Here is a 27718-nt window from a genome sequence, read left to right as displayed (position 1 = left end):
GTACAAAAGTCCAAAGTACAAACACGCATGCCCGGAAGCAATGCTCACCAAACACAACATTAGCAGAAGGTGACCAAAGTGTGTCGCCAAGGAGCTGAAAAACGACGTAGTACATAACTACGTTCGTATTTGTTGGTAGACAATTGTGTGCCTTTTGTATGCAACACAAGTTCCTGGCCAACGCCCTTCGGACAAAAATCTGAGGCTTGTCTGCGGAAAATCGGATCGTGTTTACGAGGCTTTAATGTTCCCGCAGGTGAACACTGGGAATTTTAGCACGGAGAACTTATCAGTGGGTGGAGGGGGTGCCCTATTAGGAACCTGTCACTTTGCCTATTCAGGATAAGGAATCTCGTTAACCACTTAAAGCGGGGGTTCACCCTATGAACGCAAAAAAAAATTTTTTTTTTCTTCTACCATAAAATCAGGCATTGTAGCGCGAGCTACAGTATGCCTGTCCCGATTTTTTTACCCCCGTACTCACCTTGTACTCGTACATCGAAGATACCGGGGAATGGGCGTGCCTATGGAGACGGAGGATGATTGACGGCCGGCTCTGGCGCGTCACGCTTCTCCGGAAATAGCCGAAATAGGCTTGGCTCTTCACGGCGCCTGCGCATAGCCTGTGCGCAGGCGCCGTGAAGAGCCGAGACCTACTCCGGCTGTCTTCGGGGAGAGTGACGTGCCAGGGCCGGCCGTCAATCATCCTCCCTCTCCATAGGCACGCCCATTCCCCGCGGGAGCCGAAATCTACAATGTACGATTACAAGGTGAGTCCGGGGTTAAAAAAATCGGGACAGGCATACTGTAGCTCGCGCTACAATGCCTGTCTCGATGGTAAAATCATGTGAGTGAGGGTGAACTACCGCTTTAAGAACCGCCGCACGACTATATACGTCGACAGAATGGCACGGCTGGGCACATGGACGTATATATACACGTCCTCTTTAAGAGCCCAGCCGTGGGTCGTGAGCGCCGCGATCGGGTCACAGGAGCTAAAGAACGGGGAGAGGCGAGTGTAAACAAACCTTCCCCGCTCTTCTCTGTGGCAGTGTCAGTGATCGTCTGTTCCCTGATTTACCAATCGATAAACGCTTATTGCAATTTTTTTTAACAAATATAGGTAGAAGAATACGTAGCGGCCTAAACTGAGGGGAAAAAAAATGTTTTCTATCTCTTTTTGGGGATATTTATTATAGCAAAAAGTAAAAAATATAGATTTTTTTTTCAAAATTGTCGCTCCATTTTTGTTTTTTTAGCAAAAAATAAAAACCGCAGAGGTGATCAAATACCACCAAAAGAAAGCTATTTGTGGGGAAAAAAAGGACGCCAATTTTGTTTGGGAGCCACGTCGCACGACCGCGCAATTGTCAGGTAAATCGATGCAGTGCCGAATCGCAAAAAAAGGGCAAGGTCAAGGGCAGGTTAAGCCTGCATAATGGTCCAGGTCTTAACTGGTTAAGGTCCCCTAAGTGCCCTTTACTCTTTAAAAATAAATGCATTAACTTTTAGTCAAGGTTACAACACTGCATATAAAACCAGTTGCAAGATAGTAGTAGTAGTAGGCCTTATACCTGGCAACAGAACATTTACCACATCAAGACAAAAGCCATGCCAGAGATAACAGGGTGGCACCCAGAAATGTCAGCGAAATCTTAGTGACATCTAACAATAGTTTCAGTCTTTGTTCTAATACAACATAAAAAAGTGGTGAGGCAAGAAACAAAATAATTACAGCCAAAATATGTTGTTTGAATGTCAACACCCTGCTAGTAAAGATTTTAGTCAGAGAAGACCAAAATGGCCTTATAGGATACAGAGATACCCTGTCCCAACGTGAAAACAATGCATTGAAGATAAGGGCCTCAATTCAAAAAGCAAACATATCAGGACAGGATCCTTATTTAAGAAAACAATAATAAGTGGTGGAAATTTTCAGCTTCATCTTGGGGGAAGAAACTGTATAGTTGAGTAGGGAACAGCTTTACAGTGCATGTACATTCCTCATTAAATCTTCTGGACCTCCAAATCTAAGGTACATTTTAAAATACCTTTAGAGGTTTGGGGCGCACAATGAGGCAAATAAAAGGCATGTGGAGATCACGTTTAACATTTATGTTTCAGAACTTTGGGTTGGCTGAAAGGTTTGCTTTAAATCTAATGCTTGATCCTGGTGCTCACCCATCTGGACATTCGCTATTATTTCTAAAATTTCCCATTCAGGTCACAGTCATAACCTGACCCCTCAAAGATCTAAACATGCTCAAGACTGGCCAAATATGCATGTTTGTAGCTATACAGGCACATACACTAATGTTAAAAGTATAACTTAAGGCAAAGCTACTTTTTAGTTTTGAATAGAGTGGAGAGGGATTAGAACACCTGTCAGGTTTTTCTTGCCGTCTCCAATTGTCCAGTTTATGCTTATCATCCAAATTGAAAGAAAACCTCAGCTTTTGGGCTATCCAAAGAAAAGTAAGAGAATAAATCTTCCAATTGGAACACTAGTTCTGGTGACAAATACCTCACTTTACCTCAAGTAACTCCCTTTACCTCAAGTACCTCCCTTTACCTCAAGTACCCCACTTTACCTCAAATACCCCACTTTACCTCAAATACCCCACTTTACCTCAAATACCCCACTTTACCTCAAATACCCCACTTTACCTCAAATACCCCACTTCCTGTTGTGGCTATGGGACAGGAAGTGATCGGAAAACTCCCCAATGAAAAAACAGATGGCAAAAAAAAAAACCTGACAGGTGCTTATAACCCTCCCTTACACTACTATCCAAACTAAAATGGTTTTGTCTTTAGTTCAACTTTCAATACATAAAGTCCACTGACAGATAATATCATACAGCAACATTTTTAATGTCTTTCAGTTAAAATGCTAAAGAAATGCATGGCACAAAAAGGAGAAAAAACACACAGCAGCAACTGGCTAGAAAGCAAGATAAAGGCGTTAGTGAATAATACTGTGTTAGGGGTTAATATGCATTTTCTAAAAGTTATCCAAAGCTGCAGATGCAACAAGCAACAGAGTGTGTCCCATCAAACAATTTGTTTACCCTCCCTGTGCCCTGGCACAGTGAGGATATATTTGGATAGATTTACAACGTATTTCAAGATTTTTGATACTTAACTTGCTGAGGTTGAACTATGCTGATATGAATTGCCTCTCCTGTGATCGGCTGCGAAATGTACATAACAATATACCTGACCGATAACTGGGTGCAGTTTTTAGAAAATGGCTAATGCGTATCTCAGGAGGGCCGTTTATGGTCCGCTGTGGACACTTTTTAAATAATCTCCTCAGACAAGATTCTTTGCCAAGTTTTTGATTTGTGGATAATCACATGGTCTTTGTTATAGCCATCTGTGCTGAACATGTATTTAAACTTTTAGATATTTCAGCATAAAAGATAAAATGAGAAGCAGCCCTACATTTGCTTTTTCATTTGTTAATAGGCAACATCACTCCTTAAGCTCTTTCATGATGTACAATTATTGACATGGCATTGTAGGGGTGAAGATTCATCCCTCAATGATGCATATGAAGTTACTGATACAGTACTTCTAAGAACACGTTTTTCACAGCATTACAAAGAAATGGAGTGAACACTGGCTTTAATTGCAGCGATACAAGGGTGGTGGTCACCTCCAAAGCTGGAAGTTCTTCAAAGCACATATCCATATATGTGAATCATATGGATATTCTTATGAGACTGATTGAAATCTGAGTGGATATTATTCCTCGTACCCAGTCATATTGCTGACATGACAAGCTGTCCCATGAAATACAAGGGAATATCGTCTGTAGATTTGGGATCGGTTTAGGTGTGTCTACCAATATAAATGGGTACTAGGACAAGTGGCTGGCTATTTGGCTGCTTACAACAACAAAAAGATTCTTCTCAAGAGTTGTCAACCAACACATTTTGGGGGTTATGCACACTTCCTATCAGAGCTGCAATCTGCATTAAATAACAGTTATTCCAGTTACACAAAATGTATGAATCTATGCATTTTATAAACATTTAAAAAGATAAATAAAAAATGATATACCATAACAGTAAGGCCGCGTACAGACGAGCATACATGTACGATGAAACCGGTCCGCCGGACCGTTTTCACCGTACATGTATGCCCGGGGATTTCTGTATGGTGGCTGTACTCACCATCATACAGAAATCCGCGCGTAAACAATACGCGGGGCGTGTCCGCGCCGTCGCGGCGACGTGGGCGGCCCTGCCAGTTAAATGCTTCCACGCATTAGTCAAAGTCATTCGACGCATGCGAGGGATGGCGGGCGTTTGGACATGTACGGTAGGTCTGTACAGACGACCGAACATGTCCGAGCGGGCAGGATTTCAGCGGGCTGTTTTAAAACAAGTCCAGAAATATTTGCCCGCTGGGAAAAGGCCCGGCGGGCAAATGTCTGGTGGAATCCTGCCCGCTCGGGCCTACACACGACCGAACATGTCTGCTGAAACTGGTCCGCGGACCAGTTTCAGCAGACATGTTCGGTCATCTGTACGGGGCCTAAAGGAGATCTTTAATTAATAAAGGTAGACTTTTATAAAAACATCATACCGATTTGTTTTGTACTATACAAAAGGCCTACTTTTATTGTTTAGAAGTCTTTTACTTTATTATATAGGGTTATATTTTGTATTATACACTCACCGGCCACTTAATTTTTAGGTACACCTTGCTAGTACTAGCTTGGACCCCCTTTTGCCTTCAAAACTGCCTTAATTCTTTGGGGCATAGATTCAACAAGGTGTGGCAAACATTCCTCAGAGATTTTGGTTCATATTGACATGATGGCATCACACAGTTTCTGCAGATTTGTCAGCTGCACATCCATAATGTGAATCTCCCATTCCTCCACATTCCAAAAGGTGCTCTATTGGATTGAGATGTGGTGATTGTGGAGGCCACTGGAGTACAGTGATCTCATTGTCATGTTTAAGAAACCAGTGGCGGGATGGAAGTAGCCATCAGAAGATGGGTACACTCTAGTCATAAAAAGATGGACATGGTCAGAAACAATACTCAGGTAGGCTGTGGCATTTAAACAATGCTCAACTGGTACCAAGGGGCCCAAAGCGTGCCGAGAAAATATCCCTCACACCATTACACCACCAGCCTAAACCGTTGATACAAGGCGGGATGGATTCATGCTTTCATGTTGTTTACGTCAAACTCTGACCCTATCATCTGAATGTCGCAGCTGAAATCGAGACTCATCAGACCAGGCAAAGTTTTTGCAATCTTTTGGTGAGCCTGTGCAAAATATATCCTCAGGTTCCTGTTCTTAGATGACAGGAGTAACACCTGGTGTGGTCTTCTGCTGTAGCCCATCTGCTTTAAGGTTCGATGTGCTGTGCGCTCAAAGATGGTATTCGGCATACCTTGGTTGTAATGAGTGGTTATTGGAGTTATTTTTGCCTTTCTATCATCTCAAACCCATCTGCCCATAATCCTCTGACATCTACAAGGCATTTTCCTTCTTACACAACCTCCGCTCACTGGATATTTTCTATTTTTCTGACCATTCTCGGTAAATCCTAGAGATGGTTGTGCGTGAAAATTCCAGTAGATCAGCAGTTTTTGAAATACTCAGACCAGACCATCTGGCACCAACAACCATGCCACGTTCAAAGTCACTTAAATCCCCTTTCCTCACCATTGTGATGCTCGGTTTGAATATCTGCAAGATGTTCTCACCACGTATAGATGCATTAAGTTGCTGCCATGTGATTGGCTGATTAGCAATTTGTGTTACTAAGCAATTGAACTGGTGTACCCAATAAAGTGGCCGGTAAGTGTATAAGGGTTTACTGTAATTGAAAATTGGTCTTTTCAACTTTTTTTGCATAGATGTCTATCTCACAAACCACAAATTTCTATTATTTTGCTACACCTACTACAAATTGATATATTTAAAACAGTTATACTATAGATAAATAGTAATACAGTATGAAACTCAATGGACATATTCATCAACTGTGGTAACGTACAATCTTCTGAATGAATTTACATTTTTTTTTACTGTACAATTTAGCCAATATTAGATCTTTGTCCCCAATATCATCATCATAGAACGCATAACACATTTTGTGTAACTAGAACTGCCATTTACAATTTCTGTAACACTGTAGCCCTGAACCCTGCTGGCTTTCAACTCTTGAGAAAACCCTTTTAATGTGACAAAAATAAAAATGCCGTCATCTTTCCACTCCAAAAAATATATAGAAAATGTGACTCTAAAACCCAAGGCAATGGTATATTAAAGATTAACATTTAAAATTATACTTTTTTACCTGCAAAAGCCTGATTCATAGAACTGGACTTCTGAATTTGCACTGGGACTGATGGAATACTTTGAGAAGGGGAAAAGAAAAAGAAGATTAAATAGACCATATAAAAAAGTTCAATATACCATCAAGAAAATAAATATCTTACATTTTATTTTAACATCAATTTTAAAGTGGAACTTGTTTCTGGAGCACCACAAACTGAGAACGTAAATAGACCCATCTATCCATGGCTCCGTGCTACCATTTCCAGCCATGGCCACCAAAATAGAACCCCCCCCCCCCCATTTTGGATAGAGGAAGGGTTATAACATGTGTCAGATTTTTTTTCCTGCCATTTGCATCCCATTGCGGATATTTCCCTTCACTCCCTGTCCCATAGACAGACAAACAGGAAGCGAGAGAAAATTCCTACAAAATTAGGGAATTCCTTGGGTATTGCCTCCCAGGTCACCAGAACTAGTGTTCCCATTGAAAGATTTCCCCACTTTTCAGGGGACAACCCAAAATGTGGGATTTTCTTTTACTTTCAATGATCATGGCAAATGGGACAAATAGAGAGGGTAAATCTCTTTAACAGGGGCACAGACAGCAATATAAACTGACAAGAATTCTAATCCCTCTACACTCAATCCAAAACTAAAAAAATAAAAAGTTTTGCCTTTAGGTATACTTAAAGTGGTTTTAAACCCACATTTTTGACTTTTGCCTACAGGTAAGCCTATATTAAGGCTTACCTGTAGGTATAAAGAATATCTCCTAAACCTGTACGGTTTAGGAGATATTCCCCTCGCAATGCGCCGCTGATTGCAGCGTCGCAGGGGGGGGATCCTCGGCTAAAGGGCCGTGCCGGAATGAAATCTCCCGTGCGCATGCGTGGGAGTGACATATTATAAGAATGTCTAATCTGTAATTTGATGCCTTTTGGAGATTTTCATCTTTCCTTGGCTTCGTTATGCACATTAATACAAATTTTTACCTGGGGTGCCCAAACTTTTGATCCCCACTGTATATATATATATATATATATTACACACACACACACACACACACACACACACAAATTGGACATAATTTCACACAAAAAACTCCAAAAATGGGCTGGTCAAAATTCTTGGCACCCTTTTAATCACTTCTATACCGGGCCCATTTTGGCACTTCTCTCCTACATGCATAAATCATAATTTTTTTGTTAGAAAATTACTCAGAACCCCCAAACACTATATATGTTTTTTTAGCAGACACTCTAGGGAATAAAATGCCGGCCATTGGAACTTTTTATCTCGCACAGTATTTGCGCAATCATTTTTCAAACGCCTTTTTTTTGGGAAAAAAACTGTTTCGTGAATCAAAAAATAACAAAACAGTAAAGTTAGCCCAATTTTTTTGTATAATGTGAAAGATGAAGTTACGCCGAGTAAATAGATACCCAACATGTCACGCTTTAAAATTGCGCACACTCAATGAATGGCGCCAAACGTCAGTACTTAAAAATCTCCATAGGCGTCGTTTATTTTTTTTTTACAAGTTACAAATTTAGAGTAACAGAGGAGGTCTAGTGCTAAAATTGCTGCTGGCGCTCTAACGCACGCGGCGATACCTCACATGTGTGGTTTGAACGGCGTTTACATATGTGGGCGGGACTTGCGTGTGTATTCGCTTCTGAGCGCGAGCTACCGGGGAAAGGGGCGTTTAAAAAAAAAATATGTATTTTATTTTACTCAATTTCTTTTATTTTTACACTTTTTTTGATCACTTTTATTCCTATTACAAGTAATGTAAACATCCCTTGTAATAGGAATGGTTCGTGACAGGTCCTCTTTATGGAGAGATGCGGGGTCAATAAGACCCCACATCTCTCCTCCAGGCTGGAAAGCATTAGATTGTGAAAAAAAATTCACTGATCTAATGCTTTCAGCCGCGATTGCGGTTGTGTTTACATTCCAGGACCTGGGCGTGACGTCATAACATCGCACCCGGGCCACCGACAATCATAGAGATGACTGGTGACCATCGGTTCACCAGTCTACTCTATGGTTTCCATCGGACGCCGGCGGATCGTTTCTCCGGGTCTCTGATGGCAAAGGAGAGCCCGGAGAAGCACCGGATGGCGGCGGGAGGGGGGGCGTCCCCTCCAGCCGCCTATAAGAATGATCAAGCGGTGGAACCGCTGCTATGATCGTTCTTATGGTGCAGGGATTCGCCGGCTGAAGAGATGGATATCTGAATGATGCCTGTGGCTGCAGGCATCTTTTAGATATCCCCACTGAAAGTCCAGGACGTCATATGACGTCCTTGGGCTGGAAGTGGTTAAAAACTTTCAAGCATGTGATGCTTTTTTAAACTCACCTGGGGCAAGCAACAGGTCTCACACCTGAAAGCAGATAAAAAGGAGAGAGACGTTCACTTAGTCTTTGCATTGTGTGTCTGTGTGTGCCACACTATGGACAACAGAAAGAGGAGAAGAGAACTGTCTGAGGACTTGAGAACCAAAATTGTGTAAAAATATCAACAATCTCAAGGTTACAAGTCCATCTCCAGAGATCTAGATTTGCCTTTGTCCACAGTGCGCAACATTATCAAGAAGTTTGCAACCCATGGCACTGTAGCTAATCTCTCTGAGCGTGGACGGAAGAGAACAATTGATGAAAGGTTGCAACGCAGGATAGTCCAGATGGTGGATTAGCAGCCCCAAACAAGTTCCAAAGAAATTCAAGCTGTCCCGCAGGCTCAGGGAGCATCAGTGTCAGCGACAACTATCCGACGACATTTAAATGAAATGAAACGCTATGGCAGGAGACCCAGGAGGACCCCACTGCTGACACAAAGACATAAAAAAGCAAGACTACAGTTTGCCAAAATGTAATTGAGTAAGCCAAAATCCTTCTAGGAAAAAGTATCATGGACAGATGAGACCTAGATAGAGCTTTTTGGTAAAGCACATTATTCTACTGTTTACCGAAAACTAAATGAGGCCTACAAAGAAAAGAACACAGTACCTACAGTGAAATATGGTGGAGGTCCAATGATGTTTTTGGGGTTGCTGCCTCTGGCACTGGGTGCCTTGAATGTGTGCAAGGCATCATGATATCTGAGGATTACCAAAGGATTTTGGGTCACACTGTAGAGCCCAGGGTCAGAAAGCTGGGTTTGCGTCCGAGATCTTGGGTCTTCCAGCAGGACAATGACCCCAAACATACGTCAAAAAGCACCCAGAAATGGATGGCAACAAAGCGTTGGAGAGTTCTAAAGTGGCCAGCAATGAGTCCAGATCTAAATCCCATTGAACACCTGTGGGGAGATCTTAAAATTGCTGTTGGGAAAAGACGCCCTTCCAATTAGAGAGACCTGGAGCAGTTTGCAAAGGAAGAGTGGTCCAAAATTCCGGGTGAGAGGTGTAAGAAGCTTATTGATGGTTATAGAAACGACTGATTTCAGATATTTTTTCCAAAGGGTGAGCAACCCAATATTAAGTTAAGGGTGCCAAGAATTTTGACCAACCCATTTTTGGAGTTGTGTGACATTATGTCCAATTTGCTTTTTTTCCTCCCTTTTTTTGTTTTGTTTCAATACGCACAAAGGGAATAAACATGTGTACAGCAAAACATGTGTTACTGCAAAACTTTTCTGTGAGAAATACTTGGATTTTCTGGAAAAATTTCTGGGGTGCCAACAATTTCGGCCATGACTGTATATACATACATACATACATACATACATACACACACACACAATACCTGTGTTTACAGTAAGAATTGCACTAGTCTCATTATATATTATATGCATACAAAACATGTAAAAGATAGAGCATCAGTTACCCGATTCCATTGGCAGAAGGACCAGGAAGTTGCAATGGCGCAGCGGGTGGTACCCATGTGCTATTAAGCTTTGGTGCCGACTTTGCACTGGTCATGGTAGGTTTGGGATATGGTAAATACCCAACACTGTTCATGGTTGTTCGGCCACCGCTCTGGTAATTTGAGGCTGTAGGCAGATTGATCATGGAATGTCGATACCGATGCATAGGCCCTCCGTGGCTGTTTGCCAGACACTGGTGACAAGCACATGCCGTTGCCTTATGTGCAGGACCTGCCTTTGGAGTTGTAGGATAAGGTGTACCAACGGTCCGTTGAACACGTCGTTTATATCCAGTGACCTGATTTATTTGTACAAGTGATTGAAAGTCAATAAGGTAGGGGAGTCCAACTGCTCCAAGGTCTACAGAGGGGTTTTTATTACTAAACTTCTCCTCAAGGATGATGCTGATGTGTGTTTCATAAGCTGTCCAACATCCATCATCATTAATCCACTCCCAGAAAATGCCCTTAGCTGGAGCAGAGTCTAATAGGCAGAGGATTTTTCTGATATATCGCATGGTTCCTAAGAAAAAACAAACAAAGTGATTAGCAAAAGCATATCCTTCTGATAAATGACTGAAGCTACGAGTACATAACAGTGTAAAGTGTGGAGGATGTGTGCAAGAGCTTCTGCTACAACACTCAAGACAAGCGTTTGATTAACAAGCTCAGAGAGTCTATATAAAAGTGTCATTAAACCCACATCGTTCAAATTTAAAATAAAATGCTGTATTACATGCTGTTCATGCTCGGTATTCTGCATAAAACCCGATTTATCCTGTTATTCTCCATCACCCCCTCCTGTCCATGTCCCCACTGCAGTTGGGGATTTTGCAGAGCAGTGTTGACACTAGCGCATATGCTCAATTTCAAGTGTATTTCTACCTTGAGCATTTCCTTCCTATGACATCTGAGCAACCCATGTGACTATAGAGTCACATGCGAGCGTATACAGTGTAATAAAGGACAACCCACTCCCTCCCTCCTCCTCCTCAATTCCCACTAAAACACAAGGGGGGGGGGGGATATTACATAGATCAATGTATGTAGGTATGATTAATGCATTAATCATTGCAGTGATGGATGGCAGGTTGTCTATCATTCAGGAAACGCCAGGTAATGATGGCATCATTCTCAGCATCAGTCTCCAGCCCAGAGCAGCTGGAAGATTCATCCCTCCCGGTGTGTTGTTGAATAGTTTCCCATTGTTGGTGTCAGTGGGAGGAATAGTGCCCCATCATTGGTATCAATGTGAGCAAAAGTGCCCCATCACTGCTGTCAGTTGGAAGAATAGCGTCTCATATCAGTGAGAGGAATAGTGCCCCAAGGGCCAGATAACAGCAGACACAGGGCCACATCTGGCCTGGGGCCGCAGTATGACAGGTCACAGCATTAAGCTGGATCAACATGGGCAAGCTCAAAGGGAGATGGTACAGTTCTCCCTGCTGTTTTTTGTATTTTCAGGTCCGCGCCATCCCTGGGCAGCAACAGCCGTGGGATTGGCTAGCTGGGAGGAGCTCCTGATTGGCCAAATCGTCGCCTGAGTATCCCGCGCTGTGGGAGTTTATAAAATGATCCAGGCGCGGCGGGTCAGCAGTCCGTTCCAGTCAGCGGAGCAGCGCCCAACCCCCCCCCCTTTTTTTTCTTCTTAAGTCATGTTGTTGTCCAAACAGGGGAGTAGTCGTCCACCAGTTAATTCCTTGTTAATACATATCTTAGCCAAGATGGCTTAATTAATTATTTATTTATTTTATCTTAATAATTTTGTAAACCCCCCTTTATGGATGACACCTTGGCCATATAAATTCCAAATTAATAAATAAGTGTTGGATTATATTTTGTGTTGTGTATTTATTTTAAATACCTTTGTGCTAGCCCACTGCCCTAGGTTATCATATACACTTCAATCTGTTAAAGAACAGCTCTCAGGACCAAAGTTAGATAACAAATACATCACCTCAAAGTAGGAAGGCTCCAATGCTAAACTAAAGGGTGTCTAAGCCCAAGAACAAATATGTAATATATTGAAGCTTACAAGTCAGTCAATAGTGGTGGAAGCTGCATGAGTGAGGAAGGCAAGTTTGAAGTCCAGCATGGGTGACAACCATAGCTGTCCCCAAAGATACATGAAAATGACAACCATAGCTGTCCCCATAGAGCAGTGATGGCGAACCTTGGCACCCCAGATGTTTTGGAACTACATTTCCCACAATGCTCAAGAACTCTGCAGTGTATTGGTGCTCAACTTTTGGTCCCCCAGTTGTTGCAAAACTACAAGTTCCATCAGGCAATATATATATATCTCTATCTTTCCATCAATTTTTTTATATAGCTGCACGTTTAATCATTTAAAAAAAAAAAAATGCAATCTCGATTTAACCTCCCCTCACAATCTTAATCCAGCATTTCCACAATTCATGTAACAAGTGTAAAGCCGTTCTCTGTTCAGATCTGTTTAACATTTGCTGGCTTTTTTTTTTATCAGAATTGCTCAGTGCTGAGTGACAACTATAAACATTGTATCATTTGGTTCTTTTATATCAAAAGGGATGAACTTTGGTCTGTAAATGAGGTCAGTTTAACCACCCCACGTACATTTACTGCGGCAGGGCAGCCCTTAAGCGCAAAATCACGTACCTGTATGTGATCGCTGTTGTCAGCTCAGGGGTGCACGTGCTGCTGGGATTTGACACAGCGGGAGCCAATCTGCGCTTCGGGCCCCTGCCCGGACCCGCCGATCATTCAGAGGAGAGGCAGAACGGTGGTCTGTCTATGTAAACAAGGCAAACCTTCGCTCTATAAGGGAGGAAATTGGAGATTTTGTGTTTATGCCAAGCAGAAACACAGATCTCTGTTTTCCTCCAGTGTCAGCATTCCCAGTGTCATTTTTAAAGTGACAGTGCATTTTTTTGTAGCACTGATCACTGTATTGGTGTATATGGACGCTTTTATTGGATGTTTTTTTATAGCAGAAAGTAAAAAAAAATTGTCAGTCTTTTTTTGTTGAAATCACAAAAGATAAAAACCACAGAGGTGATCAAATAGCACCAAAAGAAAGTTCTATTTATGGAAACGAAAGGGCATACATTTTGTTTGGGTGCAGCGCCACAGACCGTGCAATTGTCAGTTAAAGCAACGCAGCGCCGTATCGCAAAAAGTGGCCTGTTCATGAAGGGGGTGAAACGTTCCAGGGCTGAAACTACTCATTATGGGGCGTGCATAGGGAGGGACAGCAGTGACGGTTCATAGTGTTGGGCTGTGCAGGACTACATAGTTGTCTAGTTCAGGGCTCGACAAATCCCGGGCGCCAGGTCGCCATGGCGACTAGAAATAGGGTCGTGGCGACTTGGCTTGGAAGGGGGGCAATCTGGTGGTGAGCCGTTGGTATTACAAGTTATTACCACCAGATGTGTAAGTTGGCGCCATCTGGTGGTGGCCGTTGGTATTACAAGTTAAGCATTACAAGTTAAACAGCAATTCTAATGTCATTTTTCACTATTTTCACTGCCATCTTCTTCCCTCTAATTAGAACCCCCAAACATTATATATATTTTTTATCCTAACACCCTAGAGAATAAAATGGCGATCGTTGCAATACTTTCTGTCACGCCGTATTTGCGCAGCGGTCTTACAAGCGCACTTTTTTGGGAAAAAAATTACACTTTTTTTAATTAAAAAATAAGACAACAGTAAAGTTATCCCCATTTTTTTTTTAATACTATGAAAGATAATGTTACGCCGAGTAAATTCATACCCAACATGTCACGCTTCAAAATTGCATCCGCTCGTGGAATGCCGACAAACTTTTACCCTTTAAAATCTTCATAGGCGACGTTTAAAAAAATCTACAGGTTGCATGTTTTGAGTTACAGAGGAGGGCTAGATTTATTGCTCTCGCTCTACCAATCGCGGTGATACCTCACATGTGTGGATTGAACACCGCTTACATATGCGGTCGCTGCTCACGTATGTGTTCGCTTCTGCGCGCAAGCTCGTCGGGACGGGGCGCGTTTTTCCTAACTTTTTTAGCTGGCTCCTAGATTCCAAGCAAATTTGTCAACCCCTGGTCTAGTTTTTAGGTCGATTTTCTTTCTCCTTCATTCTTTTCCCCTATTACTGGTCGCACTACTCCTGTTTAGATCTCCAGCTGGCATTATTATACTGTACAGCCAAGCCCACTCTCTGTAATATGGTTTGTAAAATCGTAATGTTCTGCTTCTTGATTTTTATCCATTTGATCATGGATGGAATGTTATTGATTTGTACATTGTGTAACTCTCTAGTGTGTTCATTACTGCAACACCCTGTCTTTCTGTATTTATACAAATTTTTCATTAAAAAATAAAGTTACATAATTGCAGATCTGTAAGATAAAGATCTGTCAACTGAAGCCCTGCTGTCGGTAACATTTACCTGCTTGAAGAAAAGCAAGAATCATGAGAAATCTCCAGGCTAGATAAGAGAACCCTCATTTCATTTATATACAGTAACTGGCAGCACAGAAAAAAAAAGATAACATCATATGAAGGGTTGCATAATGCATAAGCTGTAAAACACAAAACGCCAGCAGACTACAGCAAATTCGAACAGTTTAAAGCGGAGGTTCTGTGGGAAAACGTTTTTTTTTTTTTAAGACAAATCTGCTGCTGTTCCTATACTAATTATTTTACTCACTAGTGCCGTTCTTGCAGCCGCCAGGATCCTCGTTTCCAAGAAAATAATATTTTATAAAATATTATGATGGACATTGCCATCTTAATTGTGGGCTGAAGCGATCCTGTACCCTTTTCCGGGATGCGGCGAATGCTGATCTCCCAGCATTCACCGCGTAATCCCGCGCATGCGCAGTGTTGACGGCGAGCCGCGCCGTCAACACTGCACAGTTACCATCACAACGGCGGGCGGCGTCCTGAAAAGGACACGCCCCGCTGTGTCCATCACACTAGTGCTTCTCTATCAGCGCTTTGCGAGTCACGTGACCCACCTCCCGCGTCACGTGACTGCCCAGCTAGCGCGAGACCAGACGCCTAGCTATTTCTGAGGATGTGCTGTGATTGGCCTGAACGTCACTCCCTGGACACCATACAATCTGCTCCCACAATGCACAGAGCGGTCGGGGAAAAGAGCAACACGCCCACTCCCCGTAGGGATGAATACCCGGAAGTGGAGCAGATTAGAGGTAAGGGAGCATCGTGGACAAAAAATGTAAACAACATCAATCTTTAATGGCCTGAAGTGTATAAATGCAGTAAACTTCGTTTTGAGGGTGAACCTCCGCTTTAAGCAGAATGTAATTTAATAAGTCATAGTATAAACTGTCCTCTGCATTTCTAGAATAGATAAACACAAAAAAAAAAAAACGTTTATGCCGAGTTTAGATGCCAATTAGGAACCCCAAGTTTAAAGTCTGAACAAAGCTGTAGCTAGTTTTGCTGGCATATCTTCAGTTTTAATACTCCAGAAATGCAGATGCAAGACAGGATTACCCAGTGTTGTTTGAGCAATGGTTCATGCCAGTTAGCCTCTCAGCTGACTCAGCTTCTTTTATAAAACAGCTGAGACAATCTGTGTACTATTCCCAGGGCTAATCCTTCACATTTACGTCTCTGATGGATGAAGCTCATAGCAGTTCATGGTGCTGGCTCACATTAGAGGGAAAAAAAAAAAAAATCAGTTTGAATAGATTTTTTCTGTATGTTCTACATGCCCCATTCTACTTTCTTCAATACTTTCCTATACGTACTTTATGATAAACTTTCAATACTTTTTACATAAAAAATAAATAAAAAAAAAAAAACATACTTATCTTTATGACATGTAAAAAGGTCAACAAAATGTAAATTAAAAGGAGACAGTTATTAAAAAAACAAAACAAAAAAAAAACACGTACAATGGGTATAGAAAAGAATCACCCCCTTTAAAATAATCACATTTTGTTGCTTTACAACCTGAAATGAAGACACACTGGGGGTTATTTACTAGGGTTGTCCCGATACCACTTTTTTAAGACAGAGTACAAGTACCGATACTTCTCCCCTCCCCCCCAAGTACTCGCCGATACTTTTATTTAATCTTATGTGAAAGTGGCACATGTGTCAGTTTAATTTTTTTTTTTTTTTTTTCACAATGCTTTCTTCCCTTGGAGGGATGTGGGGACAGTGCCAGTGTGTTTTTTTTGTGTTATTATTTTTTTACAATTTTTTTTTATTGCAAATGTTTTATTTAATTTTTATCAGCCCTGTTGGGGGGCTATGGTAAGATATCAGGGGTCTTAACAGACCCCTGACATCTCCCATTTGACACAGATTCCCCAGTCCCTTTCTCAGCAGCCTCCGCTGCACTGAAAATGAAAGGAGAGAAGACAGCGGCTTCTCTTCATTCATTAACTGAGACATCGTAATCACAGGAGGTTACAATGTTTCAGTTATGTGAATGGACAGAGTCAGTGATCACTGACTCTGTCGATTCAGAAAACGAAGGAGCCGGGTTTACTGGCTCCTACCTCCGCTTTCCATCCTGAGGTACCAAGGGGGACGGTAGAAGAGAGGGGGACAGATGCACGGAGGGGGACACGGAGGAGAGAGGGGGACAAGGAGCATCATGGAGGGGGACAGATGCACGGAGGGGGGACACAGACAGATGCACGGACGGAGACATGGAAGAGAGAGGGGGACAGATGCACAGAGCGGGACACGGAGAAGCATGGAGGGGGACCCGGACAGATGCACGGAGGGGGACACGAAAGAGAGAGGGGGATAGATGCATGGTGGGGGACACGTAGCAGCATGGAGATGGAAGGATGGGGACTGGAGAGGCATAGTCAGCGGTGATCGTGTGTGGGAGAGAAGCACCGATCACCGCTGAAAGCCACGACGGGGGTTTGAGAGAGAGGACCGGTGTAGGGCTGTAAAAAAAAAAAATCTATACAGGGTGATCAGTGATTGTAACTCCTCCACAGCACTAATCACCCCGACTGCCCAGGTATTGGGTGAAGCATCAGAGCATTTGCCCAAGTACAGGTACTCGGGCAAATGCTTGGTATCGGTACCGATACTAGTATCGGGACAACCCTATTATTTACTAAAGGCAAATCCACTTTGCACTACAAGTGCAAACTACAAATGCAAAGTGCACTTGAAATTGCACTTGGAAGTGCAGTCGCTGCAAATCTGAGGGGAAGATGTGAAATGAGGGGAAGCTCTGCTGATTTTATCATCCAATCATGTCCAAGCTAAAATGCTGTTTATTTTTCTTGCATGCCCCCCTTCGGATCTACAGCGACTGAACTTCCAGTGCAATTTTAAGTGCACTTTGCACTTGTAGTGCAAAGTGGATTTGCCTTTCGTAAATAACCCCCACCATTTTTGTTTTATCCGGCTGTATTTACTTGTGCAACTTAGAACATCCAAGTGAAAGATAGGACACCAACATGTCAGAAAAAAAAAAAATTCAAAAAGAGAATCACCAAGTTGGAAAAAGGATCACCCCCTTGTGTCAGTATTTTGTTGAACCACCTTTTGCTTTAAAATTACAGCCTTTAGTCTGTTGGGAGATGTCTCTCCTAACTTTGCACATCTAGACTTTGCAATATTTGCCCACTCTTCATTTCAGAACTGCTCAAGTTCAGTTAAATTTGATGGTGACCATTTGTAGACTGCAGTCTTCAAGTCATTCCACAGATTTTCAATGGGGTTTAGGTCTGGATTCCAATTATGGCTTGCAAGGACATTCAGAGCCAGACAACTAGCACTAGTTGGGGGAGTGTCAGACTGTCAGTTGGTGCGCTCGAGGGACACAGAAATGAGTACTGGGAAAGCCTGCTGCGGTATGGCCGACTTCAATGAGACAGTGTAGCTGTCAAATTCTGCCTCCAATGTCGGGGATGGGCGGGCCAATCAGGTGTCCCACCCCCTTCATCAGGCAAACTGTCTCCCCAAACACAGAGTGCCTCCTTGACCCAGCCCACCACAGAGGGGAACCCTGCTCCTCCTCCCTTCTCGGACCATTAAAGCAGCACCCTGCCGTCCTCGACTCCACCCACCATCCTGCCCCTCCCTGACCCCACCCACCAGAGGGGAATCCTGCTCCTTCTCCTCCCTTCACCGAATCACAGAGCGGCAACCTGCCTGTCATCCTGACTCCGCCCACCACAGAGCAGTGGTCACCTGGTGACACGCAGGGTCCGGTGATATCGGTGTGAAGAGGGTGGACGCCGGGGTCCCCAGATGGGCCAAGAGTAGTTTGATGATGGTCTGGAGGCCCCCCCCCCCATGATGCAGAGCCAGATCCTCCCTCTGTAGTCTCTGAACCCCAGGTGCTGGCAGCGGTGGAGTATGCTGTGAGGGGGAACATCATCACTAAAGTCAGGAGATCGAGAGAGAGCTGTAGAGGGTAAGTGGCTGCAACTACCAGCATGACAGGGGGGACTACAACTACCGGGGGGACTACAACTACCAGCATGACACGCTGTAAATTAGAAATATTGTACTTTTTCATTCTTGAGTAGGTGAGTAAATTGGGGCAATCTCAAAGGGGCCCCATAGCATCACTATGCCCAGGGGCCCATGATGCTATTAAGATGGCCCTGAGCACATTCACCTTTTTCTCCTTCAACCACTGTGTGGTAAACTTTCCTGTGTGCTTAGGGTCATTGTCAGGTTGGAAGGTAAACTTTCTGGCAGAGGGCAGCAGATTTTCCTCAAGAATTTGACGGTATTTTACCACCTCCCTTTTTCCTTCTATCCTTACAAGTGCTGGAGTCCCTGCCGCATAGAAACACCCCCATAACAGGATATTACCACCTCCAGGCCTTACTGTAGGAATGGTGTTATTTAGATTGATTTCTGCCAAACATATCTTTTTCTGCCAAATGAATACATTTTAGTCTCATCTGACCATGACACCATTTTCCATGTAGCCTCAGAATCTTCTAGGTACGTTTTGGCAAATCTCAGTGGTGACTAAATGTGGCCCTTCTTGAGTAGCTTTTTTCGTGCAACCCTCCCATACAAGCCACATTTGTGGAGAATTTGTGATATTGTTGTCACATGCACACAATGACCACTCTTAGGCCCCGTACACACGAGGAGACATGTCCGATGAAAACGGTCCGCGGACCGTTTTCATCGGACATGTCTCCTGGGAGCTTTTGGTTCTGATGTGTGTACACACCATCAGACCAAAATCCCCGCGGACAGAGAACGCGGTGACGTAGAAGACACCGACGTTCTTAAACACGGAAGTGCAATGCTTCCACGCAGGGATTTCGGGACGCTGGTTACACATCATAACCAGCGGACATGTCCGACGGACATGTTTCCAGCGGACAAGTTTCTTAGCATGCTAAGAAACTTTTGTCCGCTGGAAACCTGTCCGCTAGGCCGTACACACGGTCAGACATGTCCGCGGAACAGTTTCAGCGGACATGTTCGACCGTGTGTACGCCGCCTTAGTCATAAATTCCTGCAACTGCTTTAGAGGTGCTGTAGGTCTCTTGGTAGCTTCTGACTCTTTTCCTCCTGGCTCTTCCATGTAGTTTGGAGAGATGTCCCGATCCAGGGAGGGTCTGTGTTGTACCAAATGCCTTAAATTTCTTATTTTCTTATTAAGAGACTTCACTGTGCTTCTAGGCATTGATAAAGCCTTTGAGATTTTTTTTGTATCCAGCTCTTGACTTGTGCCTGTCCTCAACTTTATCCCAGAGATCTTTTGACATTGTCTTACAACCAATATTTGATTTAGTTGTACTATCAGAGACACACATGCTCCAGGAAAGCTCCTTTCATGCCGAGCTAATCAAAATGACCACATCTGATCACAGTTGAAAGTCAAATGGCTCTGTGTGCTATTGAGAAGGTGATTAGCAACACCTAAATTAGTTTACAATACATTTTTAGGAGGGGGTGATCCTCTTTCCAACTCATTGATTCAATTTTAGATTTTTTTTTCCCCTGACATGTTGGGGTTATATCTTAAGGGGGGAGAATCTTTTCTATACCCACTGTACAATGTAGGTCAATGTTATACTTAAGCCAATCCCCAACCTTTGCCATTGTGGGCCAACAGATATGAGTGCCCTAACTATCTGGCAGCGCCAGATGACTGATAAATGTCCAACCGTGCACTCACTCGGAATTAGAAGGTCCACACAAGTCATAACTCTGCCCCGGATCACCAAGTAAATTTGTCATCAAATAAGACCAGGAATAGACATGTTATGTTAAAATATAGATTGTGTCATTTTATTTTTAGCCCATTATTAAGCTGTCAACAGAAGAAACTTAAACATGCCTTTAGGCTGCTAAATTGGACTAGACTTGCTCTTGTATACAGCCTTGTTTATACCTGCACTAAGCCCTAAGTTGGTATCGAATGTGAAAAAAAGCTTGAGTCAGGCAGAAGGAAAGCTCTCACGTAGAGACCCTGTCACTTAAAATAGAACTAGAGGCAAAACTTTTATTTTTTGGATAGTGTCAGTGAGTTATAACCCCTGTCAGCTTTTTTCACCATCCGTGTCTCATTGGGGAGATTTCCCCGTCCCATAGCCAAAACAAGAAGTGAGAGGAAATCCCTGCAAATTAAGGGGAATTCCTTGGGGGCCCCCCAGATCAGCAGAACTAGTGTTCCCATTGAAAGATCTCCCCTCTATTACTATTCTGGGGACAACCCAAAATGTATGATTTTCTATTCTCACTCTCCATAATAGGTAAAAAGGACAAAGGGGGAGGTCGTTTTCCTCAATGGCATAGACGGGGGGGGGAGACTAATTACATTTCCACTTTGTCTAAAACTACAAAAAATGTAGTTATACATTTTTAAAAGAATTGCCTGAAAAGCACATAAATATCAATTATTTATAAAGGTTTACTTGCTGTGTGCCTTTAAACTTGCTAGAAAATTTCACTAGTTTAGGAGAGTCAATTCCTGAACAAATCCCACGTTATAATTTGTTTACAGTAAATTGCAGTCTGTGCTGGCCCAGTATCTTCATCCTTTTTATGTAGCTGCAGGAGAGCTGGTAAAGGGGAATACATACATATAGATAGCCAGCAACAGCCTCTGAACTTTTGGAAGTCCATAGAATGGAGACTTTAAAAGAAGTATGGGTTTGGGCTTTTTTTAGATTAATACTTACCTAGGTGGATGCAGCATGGATCCGACTCTGCATCTGTCCCTCGGCTCCTCTACTCTGAGAACCGAGCGATCAAACACCAACGATTACTCGGATCTGACAGCTCCCCGAGCAGAGAGCTGCAGACCGTCAGTCACAGCTCTCTTCTCCCTCCTCGTTCATTGGAGCGCTGAGCTGTAGAGGCGGAGGGGAGCGGGAGCGACAGTCTCAACCTCTTAGCGGATCCAGACTCTGTGGTGGGGAATAATCTGCACTCCTGTGAAGATTACATAAAAACACACTAGAAAGCAGACACACTAGAGAAAAAAAATTGTGGTAGTTCCAATTTTTTATGTCATGTGATATTACCGCAAAGGAACAGGAAACAAAAATTTCAGTAAACTCATTAAAAGTTTATTTTATGGGGCACACACATGCAATAAATTACCTAATATCTTCAGTAAAATCGAAAAACACCATGGTTGCATCAAGTAAATAGATACCAAACATGTCAAAGCTTAAATTTACGTGCCAAAAACTTCAGTACCCTATATTTTCCATAGGCGATGCTTTAAAAGCCTTCTATAGGTCAATTTAGCGTTACAAAGGAGGTATGGTGCTAAAATTATTGTTCTCATTCCGCCGTGCGCGGCGTTCTGCAACATGTACATCGCAAGTAAAGTTTTCAGGCATAGGTGCCCCGCCGCGTGCGTTTGTTCATGCATATATATGTGGGGGGTGCCTCAATTAAATTATTGGGGGGGGCTTATGTGCGTGGGTTTAACTTAAAATTTTTTACAATGAAAAAAAAAAAAATCACATAGGGGACAAAAAGACCCTGCAGGTCTCCTATGTCCTCCACTAAATGTAATGCAATGTCCATAGCACTGCATTACATTCTTTCCCAGTCTTGATGGCTGGGGAAACTGTCAACGGGGATGCGGAATGTAGAATGATTCAAATTTACTGGCTTATTTAGTAACGGAAAATGCACAAAGTACAGTAATCGACCCCAAGCACCATAATTCATATTTTACTGCAGTTTGCTGCGCCTTTTTTTTTTTACAAAAGAAATTATCAGGGCTGAGTTTTGAGCAGCACCTACATAACTGGAATCTTGCACAGTAATTTAATACTATTATTTATTTGTAAAATGTTAACTTGCCATGCAACCTCTGTGCCCAGCTGCAGTCTTCTCCCCTCTTTCTCTCTCTTCACACAAGGACTGACAAGCAGCAGTAGGAGCCATTGGCTCCTGCTGCTGTCAGTCAAATTCAGTGAGGAAAGAGTGGAGGGCAGGGCAGGGCTGAGCCGACCTGTCCGTCAGTAGTCACACCAAGCCTGGCTGGGGATCAAGCGGCTTGCTATGGTGGCAGACACAAAAAGTAGAGGAGCCAAGAGCGCCGGCAGGAGACCCCAAAAGACGAGGTTTGGGGCCAGAGACCACATTGCACAGTATAGGTATGTATAACATTCGTTTTAGAAAAAAAAATAAGCTTTTAGAACCACTTTAACATGTTCCCAACCGGCTCACGCAGATATACTGCAGCAGAATGGCTCTCCTGGGTGAAATCCCATATTATATATGCACACACAGAGGGCTTGACAAATTTGCATGGAATCTAGGAGCCAGCTAAAAAAGTTAGGAGCCAAAAACGCGCCCCGTCCCCATGCCACGAGCGGGCGCAATTTTTAAGCGTGACATGTTGGGTATCATTTTACGCGGCGTAACATTATCTTTCACAATATATAAAAAAATTGTGCAAAATTTATTGTTGTCTTATTTTTTAATTAAAAAAGTGATTTTTTTTCCAAAAAAAGTGCGCTTGTAAGACCGCTGCACAAATACGATGTGACAAAAAGTATTGCAATGACTGCCATTTTATTCTCTAGGGTGTTAGAAAAAAATATATATAATGTTTGTGGGTTTTAAGTAATTTTCTAGCAAAAAAAACTGTTTTAGTCTCGTAAACACCGAATCTGAAAAACAAGCCCGGTGGGAAAGAGGTGAAGTGGTTAAACGGACCTAATTTACAGACCGGAGTTCATTCCTTTGATCTAAAGAACAAAATGTTACAATGTTTATAGTAAGCTCAGTGGCTGAGAAATGTTAAACTTGGCAGACTGCCCGTTTTTTGTTTTTTTTTTGACAGGTGTCGGCTTGAGCAGAGAACTCTGCATTTTATCAGGAAAATGCTTTGTTAAAGCAGAGTTCCACCTGGGAAAAAAATAACTAAAAAATTAAAAGTCAGCAGCTACAACTACTGTAGCTGCTGACTTTTGATACAAGGACACTTACCTGTCCAGGGAGCCAAAGCCCCTCGGCTCCGGGTACAGGCATCCTTACTAAGGGAAACAAGAAGTGAAACCTTGCGGCGTCACTGCCTGTTTCCTACTGCGCATGTGTGAATCGCGCTAGACTCTCTGAATGGTCCCTGTCTTTTTTTGACAGGTATCTGCTTCCCCCTGAAAGGTGTTAAATGTGAATCCGATCTGTGAAAGTTTCAATTTTCTGGGTGGAACTCTGCTTTAAAATCGCAAGGGGGAAAGAATTCACAATCTCGATTCGGAGTGATTATTCGTGCAGCTCTACCTCACGTGTGGTTTGAACACCACTTACATAGGTGGGCGCGACTTACGTATGTGTTCGCTTCTGTGCACAGAGGGATGGGGCGGTTTACATTTTTTTTGGGGCCAACAGCATGGACCTACCATTCCCCCCGCCCCTCCGCTAGGGCCAATGAGTGCCGACATCTACCTGGACGCAGGAGCTGCTTGACTAAAAATTTTCCAACAGGCTCTTTCAACAAAAGTCGACCGTACAACTGACTTATGGTAAACAGGGCTGTGCAGTATTTTGGCCAGCTTTATAGTAGCGGTTGGGAAGGAGTTAGTACCCATGGACATCAGACCTGCAGTTTCAGCAGTGTTGGAAGTGGATCCGTGTGGTACCTACCAACACCCATGGCAGAGCTCTGTCAAGTCACTGTATAAAAGGAACTCCAGCCAAATCACTAAATAAACAGTAGAAACACATACAAATGATCTGTGTTAACAGCTAGTGATTTATCATTCCGATTAACATAACTCTGTAAAAACAATGGATGTTATCTCAGAGTAAGCAGCTTCTTGCATCACCTTTATGGATCATGAATGATTATCACCCTACTTGTGTGGTACTTCCTGCTAAACCCATAATCCTATTGTAGACAGAAAGTAACCATGACACAATACACAAGGGACCATAAGTTGCCTGCTCGTAACATACTGGCAAGTGAAAACCTGTGCAAGGCTAGGCTTCCCCCACGTGCAAGCGCTTGTTCTTGGAACAAGTTACTCAAGTAACGAGCAGTGCAATTTTGAAGTCAAGAAGTGGTGCGTCCCACACTTAGAAGTCTGGAAAGGCAGGTGGCCACGTCAAGTGACAGCAGGCACCTTCTGGCATCTGACGTACAATGTCACTTTTCTGCCTATGACAGTAAAGGATTTGTTATCATGTCCTCCTCTATACAAAACCCATTATAATGAGATCGCTAGGTAATGTAATAGAGCCCGATTGACTAAAGAGGTTAACATCTAAAAAGATTCAGTCTGATTTTCCCAGACCATGGGAGGATGTATACCGCTTCAGGCTCCATGCACACTAGCATTGTTTTTTATTTATTTTTTAAGCCCCTAGAAGCCATTAGTATTTTTTTTGCTATCCTATGTGTCCATGCACAGTACTTTAAGCTGTTAGCGTTTTTTTTGAGCTTCAGCATCTTGCATCAGAAAAATAAATAAAATGATTTTGTGGCGTTTCTTGGAGCTCTTTACCAGCAGAAACACTCCTAAATGCCGCTAGACGTTCCTGATGTTTTCAAGCTTTTTTTTCCGAAGCGGTATTCCGGGTATAGTAAATGGATTTATCCTCATATTGACTTCAGAGCTACATTTGTGTTGCTGTCTGTGGCCCGTTCAGAAGATTTCGCCTCACTTTCTTGTCCCTGTGATAATTGGATTTAGAAAATTTTGGCTTGCTGTGGATTGGTGATGACGCTTTATAGTGGAGGTACCTTTTTCCCCCATAATAACCCTTCCTAGGGGTAGATTTCCTCTCACTTCCTGTTGTCTCCCTCTGTTTGCAAGTAGGAGTCGTTTGTAAGTCGAAGGTTTGTAACCCGGGGACCGCCTATGATTACAATGAGCATAGCAGGGCCATTTGATACTGGTCACCCTTCTGTGCTAGCCATTAGAACTGTAAATATCTATGCAAAATGTAAACCACAGGAATTTACACCATTTTTCTAGTGCTCTTGTTAGACAATACATAATGAGAAAAGACCTCACCCAGGTCACACGCATTTGAACTCAACTTCCCAGGAAGTCTCTGTCACGATTTAAGTGATCCCCTCTTACATAAAGCCAGTTCCTGGCTGACAAGAAAAGCTCAACTAGTGATTCTTTATTTTTTTTAATGTTTAACGTGATAACATCAAGAGCAATTGGATTGCACCAAAAAAACAGCAATGTTGAGAAGCATGCTTGTAGATTTTAATAGTGTGTGTGTATTTATATATATATATATATATATATATATATATATATATATATATATATATATATATATATATATATATATATATTTATTCACATTCACATGGGGTGGGGATGGCCTGGATCTGGGTACCCGGCCTATAGCAAAATGTCAGCTGGGCATTGGTTCAGTTATCCTGACTGGGTGGCCTATGACGTCCATCAGGATAAGCCGAAGGGCGCGCAGCATGGCGATCAACACCGATCTCGGTAAAGAGCCTCCGACGGAGCATCCGTGTCCAATCAAAAGAAGCGCCATTTATCGGCTTTTCCTCACTCGCATCTGACAGATGCGAGTAGAGAGCAGATTGTAAGCTCTCCTGACAGGGGTCTGTGCCGATTGTTTATCAGTGCAGCCCCCCACGGATGCCCACCCAGGACCATCAGGGATGCCCAACAAAGGATGCCCACCAGGTATGCCACCCTGGACCACCAGGGATGTCAGTGCCCAGGCAGATGCCAATCAGTGCCCATCAGCAATGCGTGCCAGTGATGCCGCCCAGTGCCGCCTATCAGTCCCATAAGTATCCATCAGTGGCCACCTATGAGTGCCCATCAGTGCTGCATATCAGTGGCACCTCATCAGTTCCCGCCAGTGCAGCTTAATCAGCGGCCATCAGTGAAGGAGAAGACATACTTATTTACAAAATGCTATAACAGAAACAAAGAAAAACATTTATTTTTTCAAAATTTTCGGTCTTTTTTTATTTCTTTAGCAAAAAATAAAAACCACAGAGGTGATCAAATACCACAAAAAGAAAGCTCTATTTGTGGGAACGAAATTATAAAAAATGTGTTCCGGTACAGTGTAGCATGGCCACGCAATTGTCATTTAAGTGACAGCCCTAAAAGCTGACAAATTGGCATGGGCAGGAAGGGGGGAAAGCGCCCGGTATTAAAGTGGTTAAAGAGGGCTTCAAGATTCCGATAAGCACAGAGTCGACGTCGTCGTCGCTCAGCCTCTCCCTTTCCTTACCTGCCCGGATAAGCTGATGACTCATCGGTTGTTAAGGACGCAGTGGCCGGCTTCACGGATCTCTCCTTAGCAACCAGCTAAATACAGTGGAGGAAGAAAAAACACAAATCGCGGCAAAAACGCAGTACTTGCAGTTTGGATGCGGGCCCATTGAAGTCTATTACATGCAAAACGCTGTATTTTGCGGGAAACAAGAGGCACAAAAATGCATTTATGTGAACGTGTGCCATAGGAACCCATGTTAAAATGCATCAAAAAAAACGCATTAGTGTGAATGGAGCCTAAAACCAAAGAAAAAAAAAAAAACTAAAAAGAAATTTGAAAAGCAGCTACTCATATGTAGCCAGCATTCTATTGCCGTGACACAATGACCTTATTACCCCATTTTTTTTTTGTTGCCATGGCAAGCTAGACCTTTTTACTGCAGTCATTGGAATGCCTGTGTTACGCGTAGCTATAAGGGCCAAGAGCTGCCTTACGCCATCAACATCATAAAGCAAGAAATCAGAAGTAATAAACACGATTTACATATTTAATGGCTTCAACATAGAAATAGGGGCAATGGGCATAAAACAAAAAAAAAAAATAAGTGCAAAAACACTTCAATCCTTAAAACCAATTAAACCACAAATAAAAAAAAAGGTGCTTCAATATAATAACATCCTTGTCAAGAATCAGTTACATTAAAGGGTCACTAAAGGAATTTTTTTTTTTAGCTAAATAGCTTCCTTTACCTTACTGCAGTCCTTGTTTCATGTCCTCATTGTTAGTTTTTGCTTTCATGTTGCTGTAAATCCTCTCTGTTCTGGACACTTCCTGGTTGCCTGTTTCCTGATAACCACAGTACTGGGAGATTTCTCACGGTGGTCACTAA

General features: G+C 42.8%; 1 protein-coding gene across 2 annotated transcripts in view; it reads right to left on the bottom strand.

Annotated features, from left to right (window-relative positions):
* DTX2 (deltex E3 ubiquitin ligase 2) overlaps nt 1-27718 on the bottom strand; it is a 97182-nt gene that overhangs the window by 33961 nt on the left and 35503 nt on the right. For both annotated transcript variants that reach the window (XM_040336865.1, XM_040336866.1), the window contains exons 3-4: nt 10145-10706; nt 6333-6391 (exon numbers count right to left, since the gene is read on the bottom strand). In XM_040336865.1, coding sequence (XP_040192799.1) covers nt 6333-6391; nt 10145-10706 — 621 coding nt within the window. The remainder of the gene's footprint in view (nt 1-6332; nt 6392-10144; nt 10707-27718) is intronic.

Source organism: Rana temporaria, chromosome 2, assembly GCF_905171775.1.
Source record: "Rana temporaria chromosome 2, aRanTem1.1, whole genome shotgun sequence".
In the NCBI taxonomy this organism is placed as follows: Eukaryota; Metazoa; Chordata; class Amphibia; order Anura; family Ranidae; genus Rana; species Rana temporaria.
The sequence above is the reverse complement of the archived record's forward strand: the minus strand, read 5'-3'. Positions and strand labels throughout refer to the sequence as shown.